Raw genomic sequence first — 9,896 nt, forward strand, 5'->3', positions numbered from 1 at the left:
TTTTCATTATTCTATAGAATTTTTTTTATGATAAAAATATTTCATTTTTTTTATATATATTATAAAACATTAACATAATTATTAATTATTCTATAACATTGTTTATTATAATTAATCGTTACTATGTTGCTCGTATTTCCAAAGATATCGTGTTTTTTTAGAGTCAAATCAATATAATTCACGAACCATTAGAGATATGAAAAAATGTAATAAAATAAAAGTTATAGCAAATTTAATTTACTTTAAAATATGTAGTATTAAAAATATCAATATTTCTAAAGGTTAACGAAATATTTATGAAAATGTCGAAAATTTTCGTAAATATTGAAAAATTTAGTAAGTTCAAACTTAAATCACAAGTCGGTACGGGTTAACTTTATCTGATCGAACCAAAACTTTTTGTAGTTCGTTTTTGTACATATAGGCACAAAATTAGGGGGTGAGACCAAACATATTTTAAAATCAAAAATTAAGGAACACTCTAATATATATATACACTTAAAACGTATAGAATGTATGGTTAAGGGAATTAAATTAAAGGGATAAGTTAGTTAGAGGAACTTTATTAATATTGTTATAAAAAAAAAAAAAAAAAATGAAATGAAAAAAAAAATAATGTAAACTATATGGGAAAATATTATTATTAGTATTATAGGACAATTATGTTAATCAAATAAATAAACAATTAATGGAATATACATGTACTACTAACACAATCTTTATTATTATATAAGTACAAACAAAAAAAAAATATATTATTAATATAACTATTAACCAAAAATATATCATATTATATAAAACATTAATATTATTGTAATCTAATTATTGTAAATGCGATAAGCATATAGATATATTTATACATTATAATCATTGCATGTAAAATTACGAAATTGTAAGAACTTGTAAAACATATAACATTTGAATTTTTACACAAGTTAAAGCTTGTAAATGAAAAAAATGTAAAGTAACTGTTACAAATACTATTTAAAGATTTCTGTCTTGAGGACAGAAACCTTTTTTTTAGGAGGGAGGTGCTATGTACTGACGTCCCGCTGAGACATCTAAACACGCATATACACGTAGATATGTATAAGTGACCCTGGGGCGTATGATTTCGCCAATCAATTATATTGTGTAGGACCTCAATAGTTATATCGAAGGCCAAACTTCTAGCCTTTCCAAAATATTACCATAATTGGAATTAAATATACGAAATATTAAATATGAAATCGTAGTCTTGGCAGGCGTATCTAGAGATATGATTAATGTCGTCGGGTTATGGAGATTACGTATCGCGAATAACCAGGATGTGGCCGACCGGTCGCATGGGCGTGGGAAGCTGCGATATTAAAATAATAAACGCGTACGCTTTTGCACGACTCGGCCATGGACACATACGTATCTTATCGATAGGAGAGGAAACGCAGAGAGTAGGACTATCTGGACTATATAGGAGAGCCCCGATTAGACCCAATTCAGACGTGAGCCACCAGAGTCAGAACAAGCACCTTCACGCCAGACACCAGTCCAATTTAATTATTCGGACTTAGAATATTTTGCAACCAAATCATTTTGTGCAGTAAAAGTGTTTTATTTACATAGTAATCAAATAAATATTTAATAAATTAATCACAAATCGAGTTGTTATACTTATTACACCCAAACCATCTACCTCAACACCAGTCGTTTGTCCTCCTGTATGCTGGGACACTACATTCGTCCTATATTGATTTTATATACATTGCACATTCGATTGTGCTCCTTTGTATTATTTTCATATTATTGTAAATTGTCATGCGATTCTTAATAATATTATAATTAGTGTTATTATGGCAATTGTCTGAAGAGACGTCTTCGGCATAGTCGATTTATTCTATTTAGTGTATTTTACATATCCAATATTTATTATATGTTATATTGTGACACTATATTTGGATCATTCTCATTTTGCTCCCACACATCCGCGAGTCGTCAGTAAACTGCTGCTAACGTAAGTGCTGACGGCGCAACACCGTAGCATAGACAACCTGGGTCTGATGTGTGTGGTGTGGAAAAAGAGAATAAGTCGCAATTTAATATTAGTACAATATACGTTTATTCACCGACGACAGGCAACAACCAACTAAAAAGTAAAAATATGAGACGACCGGGAATCGTCCGTAGCCCCGACGTATTATTATTATTATTATTAATTAACAATATCGATATAATATAAATATAAAATGTAATACAATATAATGGTCCGTCGCCAGTCGATAACGACGTGTGGGAAAACCGTTCATTCGACGAACCTATACATAAATATTAATGTACGAGTGACAAGTTATGTTGTTTAATATAATCATTGATTATAGAATAGACAAATAGCCAATGTTAATATTTGGTGACCATGCGTAGGATGCATCCACTATGGAGCGCTAGTGTAGTTGGGATGCAAGGAGGTGGTACCCCCATCATATATGTTTGCCATGGATATGCGGGGAAGGGAAGAGGTGGCTTATCGCGAAGTGCCGATCTAAAAATAGAGTAATAATAAAAAACTGAAGATATACTGAAATGATTGGAAATAATAATTTTATTATATTATCATTTATTACTATCTTGTTCATTGTGGAGCAACCGCCTTCCGAATTTTCTTGTTTTTTTGAGTTTTAAGTTGCATTTGCATTTACAATTAAAAATTCTTAAACATGTCTGGAAACAAGTGCCAATATTTAAATTGTGGAAAATCAAAGAAAATGTATCCAAATTTATAAATGTATCGTTTTCCAAAAGATGATAGAAAAGAAGTATGAATAATACATTCAGGTGAGTAATTAATTTTTAATTTTAATTTTTCTGTACCATTGCGAATATTTATAATTTTTTTTACACATATTTTTTTATATCTACACAGGAAACACAAGTTTGTTTTCTGTTGATCCAGATAAACTCCACAATATGTACATTTGTCAAGAACATTTCCCACCCAAAAGCTTTGTACAAAATTTTACTCAAAATCGTTTGATAGATACTGCTATTCCCTATAATTATCAATCTAAAACACAGCCATCTACATCATCAGGCATTAACCAAAATGATGAATCTCAGCAGGAGTATAATATAATGTCAACCACAACTAAACATATACACACTCAAATCCAGACATTGTAGAGTTAATTTTTCCGAGCCCCCCTTCAACTTTTTCTACACCTCAAAAAATTAAAATAACAAATATCATAGACATGCCTAGCCCAAATTTAAAAAGGAAATCTGATTTGATAGAAATAGATACACCTAGAAAAATCAATTTAAAACAAAAATTAAAACTAAAAAACAAATTAATTCATAATAAAATAACTCAAATTTCAAAATTAAAAAAAAGAGTTAATACTTTTAAAACACATAATAATGCTAAGAATTCAATAAATATCCATAACTTTCCATCAATTAATTCTAAGGCAATGGTAACGATGCAATTAAAAGATAGGAGTCGTCCGTGGACTTTAAATGAAAAAAATTAGCTTTAAACTTATATTATAAATCACCAACAGCATATAAATTTTTACGTTCACAAAAAGTTAATTTACCTGGGCCATCAACTATTCGTCGTTGGATTGGTCAATCAAAATTCTTACCAGGTTTTAGTAAATTATTTTTCAGTCATATACAAAAAAAATTTGAGTCATCTGATTATAAAGAAAAAGCTTGCACTGTTTGTTTTGATGAAATGTATATAAAAGAATTTATAGAATATTCCAAAGAATTTGATTTTATTGAAGGGTTTGAAGATTTAGGTCATTATGGGAGGACCAATAAAAGTGCTAACTGTGTTTTAGTATTTATGGCTCGAGGACGTCGAGGTATTTACTCTACATGGAAATTTCTAATTGCATATTTGCTTGTTCATTCTGGAGTTAACAAAACAATTTAAAAAAAATTAATAATTGATGTTTTATAAAAGTTATTTGAGGTTGGGTTGTGTCCCAAAATTATAGTTTGCGATCGTGGCACAAACAACCAAAGCACTTTAAAATCATTATATATTTCAGAAGATAATCAATTTTTTTTTATCAACAACAATACAATTTTTTCTTTGTTTGATGTTCCTCATTTACTTAAAAGTATTAGAAATAATTTAATTAATGCCTGTTATATAAAATATAATAAAATAATCTCATTTGATGATATAAAAAAAACATATGAGTTGGACAAACAAAATCATAAAAGTAAGTCTCTCATCAAAATAACAGATGCACATATTTACCCTAATTCTTTTCAAAAAATGCGTGTTAAATTAGCAGTACAATTATTAAGCAATTCCATGGCCGCAGCAATCCGAACTTGCATACAAACAGGACAACTTCAAAATAACACTTCATCAAATACTGCAGATTTTATTAATCATTTATTTGATTGTCTAAATAGTAAATCTTCATATAGCCATAATCCATACCTCTGTGCATTAACTGATCTAGGTACTGTACAATTTTTTTTAATAGAAGCTTCACAATACTTTACAAATTTACAAAAATTAAAAAAACGAAAATTATCTCAACCTCCCTGTTTTAAAGGTCTTACACAGACCATTAAAGGTGTATTGCAATTTTTTGAAGCAGAGAAATCTAATGATATTGTATTTTTAATGACTAATCGTTTAAATCAGGATGTTTTAGAAAATCTCTTTAGTAATTTTCGACAAAATGGGGGTTATAACAAAAACCCAACAGCTAGAACAATCAGAACTTCCATAAGAAGTAATTGTATTTTTTCTTTATGTACATCAAAAGCGACAAATTGTGAGGAAACCCAAGAAGATGATAATCCAATTATAATTGACCCAGTTAGTTCACTAAATAAAATAAATTTTAACAGTTCGAAATTATCATCTGATTCCGACACAGAATGTAATTCTAATTTATCTCTCTGTTTTTTGTCATCTGACGAGGATTCAAATAATACTGATAGTAATAATGATGTCACTTTAGAAGACTGTTCTGTAACATATTTCGCAGGATATTTGGGCTATAAATGTATGAAAAAATTTAATTGTAACCAATGTCAACTTGAACTATTTGTTGATAAAAACTTAAATGATAAAAAGCAGTTGCATCTTCTTAATAAAAATTATACTTCAATTGATAATGAAAGTAGACTTAAAGCAAATACTATAGATAAGAATACGGGACAGCTCGATAAGAAATCGCGACACATTTTGTCCCCCCAAAAACGTATAGGTTGCCTATCTAAAACATTTTACGGCGTTGAATCAAATACTATAGAGTATTAGTGATATGAACAAAACATTCATCACACAAAATATCCACGAAGAAAATGCTGTAGCATATGTTGCTGGGTGGAGTGTTTCAAAATTGAATCACAATGAATGTCTTCAAAAGCTTGCAACCAAAGAACCAGAAGTGAATTTGGCATATATTCATATTTCAATGAAACAGTATGAAGGTGCTAAATTGTTGTATCCATTTCAACCAACACTAGTTTATGTCCAAAAAGTTATCTGCCTTTTTAACAATAATATTTACAAATTAATTTCAAGTAGTAAGGTAAATATAAAATTGAGAATGATCAATTTAATAAATAAATTTTTGTTTAAGACACTGGACATATGTTTAGAATGTCAATATTTGTTAGTCGATAAAATTTTAAATGTCACTATTAACTCTTTCATTAAAAAAGAAAATAATTATTACAAAGATGTTAAAAACAAAAAAAAAAAAAAAAATAGTACATATGTAAATAATAATATTTCTATTTATATAATTTTCCTTTTAAGTTAAAAAACTATTATCAATTTATAGCAAACTTATTATGTTTATTATATTTTTTTTTTTTTATAATTACCTACTAATTTTTCTTCAACATTAAGTTTCCAGTAGAAATACTACAACAGATAATATTAAATATTAATTTGTAGTTTGTATTATATGTTCATGGTTGGTACCATCAAACTAAAAATTAAAATATAACAGTTTTTCTTTATCATAGGTTGACTACGCCCAAGGAGTTTCCATATAGGCAACCACCACGATTTTGGGGGGATATGTCGCAAGTATTATAACACTGACTGTCACGTATTCTTATCTATAGCATTTGCTTAAAGCACCATCAAATAGCTTAAATAATGTAGTAAATAAAATTTTAAATATTTTTGAAAACAATTATAAAAACTATTTGCATAAAAATAAAATAAAATTTCAACTAACTGAGCGCTTAAAAAATAATAATACAATTAAAAAATGGCTTGATGAATCATTGACAAACTGCATAGATCATAAAATGTACATAATTGAACAACTTTTAATTTGTAAAATATTTAATAAAACAAAATTATTTTCAACTACCTCAAAATTAGCAAAACTTTCTAAATTAAAAATATTAAACCATATTTAAATAAATTAATATCATTTTTTCTTGTTCTGACCTTGTACCTATTTGCATAAAACAATATAGAAGCAGTCTTAACTGTCCTTTTTAGGACAATTCACATAAACTACATTAAATAGTTATTTTCAGGACTAAGGATCAATTACATTAAATAGTTCTTTTCAGGACAGCATTAAATTTTTAAATAGTCTTTTTTAAGACTATTTGTTTCAATTTTATTAAACGGTTCTTTTCAGAACCAACAAACATCACAATTTACTTTTATTCTAATAATATCGTGCTTCAATATAAATGTATAAATGTATTTTACCCTTATTTTGTGTTTTTTTAATAATAAAGAAAATTTTTTTATTCTTTAAACCTAGTATTTTATTTCTAATCCAGTTTAGCAATCTTGGTATATCTTCACTCAGAATCGTTTTTCATCATATTATATAGACTTATAGTTGGTTTCTAAACTTAAACACATTCAGTATGTACTTATAATAACAAAACACAACTATTATTTTATTTATAAATTATATTAATAATTTAATTATGTATATTATTTATGTTGTTGTTGAGTTTTTATTGATTTAAAAATTTAAAAAAAAAATACAAAACAATGTATTTTATAAAGTATGAAAATACAATAAAAGTAAAAATTACAATATGGTTAAAGATTTGCTTTATTTTTAAAACTTGGTGAATCTAGTATAGTATGTAATGTTCAATTAAATATTTCCGCCCAAAGCAGATTTTACTGAATCGTAACATTCCAAACAAAATTGATGTTTTGTAATGAAATTAATTAATTATTGCTTTCTGTAGTAGAATTCGACATAAAAATTAACAATATTGTGAATATACTATATAGCGATAGTGGCAATCATAGCGCAATGCTCAGAAAATAATAAATATAGGTTTATCCATGATAAAGTCATTAATAGGCTTATTGCTTTTTCTGTCACTGCCTCAAAACGGTCTAGGAATATGTTATTCGCCGTCAGTAGTAATAATATAAAATTAATTCATACAACGCTACCTATCGGCAGCTATCATAATTAAAATTGTAGTCGCCGAAAATCTCTATAGCATGGTCTATCTGTCTATTCTATAATCAATGATATAATATAACAATATACAGGATGATTTTTTTATCGAAGAACACTCATTATTTAAAAAAGTATTGACTTTTTTCAAAATATTTTTTTACATAGTTTCAACTTGTTAAAAAACGAACGTTTTTATTCAAAAATTATATTTTTAAATGTTTTTTATCCTTATCATTTTTAAGTTTTTTACTTTTTTGAATGACGACATAGAGTTTTAATTTCATATTCCAAAGCAGAATATTTTTTTAAGTATAACATATTTATTAGTCTATCTTAGTCTTAGATCATATATTTATATGATCTTAGATCTTAGTCGGTAGTCCGTCAGTTCGTGACATTTTAGTATTTTACAGACTTACAGTCAATTTATTATAAATTTGTTTTTCTAATGATTAGCCATGAACCGTGCAATTACCTAATTATCGAAGTTCAATCAAGTAAACACACTAGAATTTTAATGAGAAGAACACCTAAGGTAATCTTAAAATCGTAATTTTATCAGTTAAATAGGTAATTGTCATTTGTCGATTGATATTTTCTTTATAGGATTATTCGAGAAAGAAAAATTAATGTTTTTATTAATTCGTCAAAAGTCATATTATAATTGTGCAAGTTCAATGAATATAATATGGAAGAGGAAATGTTTAAAAAATGTTGCTCACGTTATACCTGTGAAGTATATAAATAATCTTTTGATATTGATGTTTATTCATAAGGACATTAGGTATATATGATATTAATCAATATTTCTTGAATTTTTATGTATTTTATAAAATCTATAATAATTTTAAGCGGATGTCAGCGCACTGTTTGTTTTATTTCTGGCCCCACTTACAATCAACAATAAAAAATGTTTATCAAGAATCAATTTTTTATATTATTTAGGATATGACCTATTGATTTTTTAAACAATGTCTCGAAATAATTGATACATCATTTGATTGTTGAAGGATCATGTCAATGTGTATTAATTGGACCACAAAATTATTATCCAAATAGTTTGCTGTCATATTGGGTGTAAAACAGTGAATTAGAAAAACTACTGATGAAATGTCATAATTCTATGTAACAATAGAAATAACAACAATAACTATTTGGTGATAAATAAAAGAATATTATTTTTAAGTCTATATTATGTACACATATTATATATAATTTTTTTTTTAGATTGGATGACAAGTGAAATCTGGTTTTCAAAACTTACACATATAGTTTGTAGATAGTTATGTAAGTTTAATATAAACTAGTATATTTAGACATTTTAACAGATTTCCACACCACCTTAGCATTATAATCAACAAAACTGGAGGTGCTGCATTTTGGCGCGTTTTCTTTTAAAGTGGTTTCCCAACATAGGCCTACTCCACTAATTTTCTCTGTTTCTTAATTATACTAACTTTTTTAATTTACTCACCAATACTTATTTTATAAACTTTTTGCATTGGACACACACAAAACACATTCAAAATTATCATCACAATTTAACGTTTGCCCTACATTTGACAAACATTGTAGTACTATCCATCTGTTACATGTTTCGCATTGCACCCAATCAATATTTTCCTTTTTTATCTCTTTGTGTTTTTTGTCCATACGCCCACAATATAAACAAATATCTCTCATGAAATCAGATTTTTCCAACAAAAGATCTTTTAACACTTCTCTGTATAACATTGGGTTGAAGTCTTGATTGAAATTAACATTTTCAATCTTATTTTTCATCATACACTCTGCATAGTACAACACATAAACTCCGCAATTATAACTATCGGTTTGTTTAGGATAGTTAGAAAATATTTTAAAATGCATTTCTGGCCATACATTTCCTACCTCTCCATAAATATGGTTTTTTTTCAGTTCACCAAGTATAGTCACAAAATTATGTCTACATTTGTTATATTCTATAGTTTCAAATGGGTCCAAAAAATAGAACTTATGATTTCCAAAGTCTGCAAACACTATCACCCAGTGGTTACCATTTACATGTAATGGCATTACTAGTAAAATGTCTTTGGGAACAACTATAGTTTCTAAATTTGAAATTTTTTTTGAATGATCATTATTTAAAAGACCCGATACATCACAGCTTAATATTTTTATTTCATTCTTATGCTCGCAATATTTCTCTCTCAATACCCCCAGTGCTATATCAATTCAAATATTCAACGACCTCATTACATTCGTTAAATGCTCTCACAAACCCTTTTAATATTGCTGTTGAAAAGTCACTGACAACATGTGCTATGAACTTTGTGCCATACTGTCGTTCATAGAATTTTCGAAACTCTGTTAGCCAATTTGTTATCGCACGCTAGTTTGTGTAGTCGACAAATATTCGGCTATTGGAATTATCCTCTTATTGCACACAGTGACGGCCGCATAATACAATAGTAATTTCTCTTTTCTTTTTCCTGTTTT

At 27.5% G+C, this 9,896-nt stretch overlaps 1 protein-coding gene across 1 annotated transcript; it reads right to left on the reverse strand.

Annotated features, from left to right (window-relative positions):
- Window positions 1–8,903: 8,903 nt before the first annotated feature.
- On the reverse strand, window positions 8,904–9,632 carry LOC149059828 (uncharacterized; the record flags this gene model as incomplete). Its single annotated transcript, XM_089226344.1, has 1 exon — window positions 8,904–9,632. A coding segment is annotated over one exon (729 nt), but the record flags the coding sequence as incomplete, so codon positions are not given.
- Window positions 9,633–9,896: the final 264 nt, after the last annotated feature.

This window comes from Diuraphis noxia, unplaced genomic scaffold (assembly GCF_037042655.1).
Source record: "Diuraphis noxia isolate RWA-SAM2 unplaced genomic scaffold, SU_Dnox_SAM2 contig0001, whole genome shotgun sequence".
In the NCBI taxonomy this organism is placed as follows: Eukaryota; Metazoa; Arthropoda; class Insecta; order Hemiptera; family Aphididae; genus Diuraphis; species Diuraphis noxia.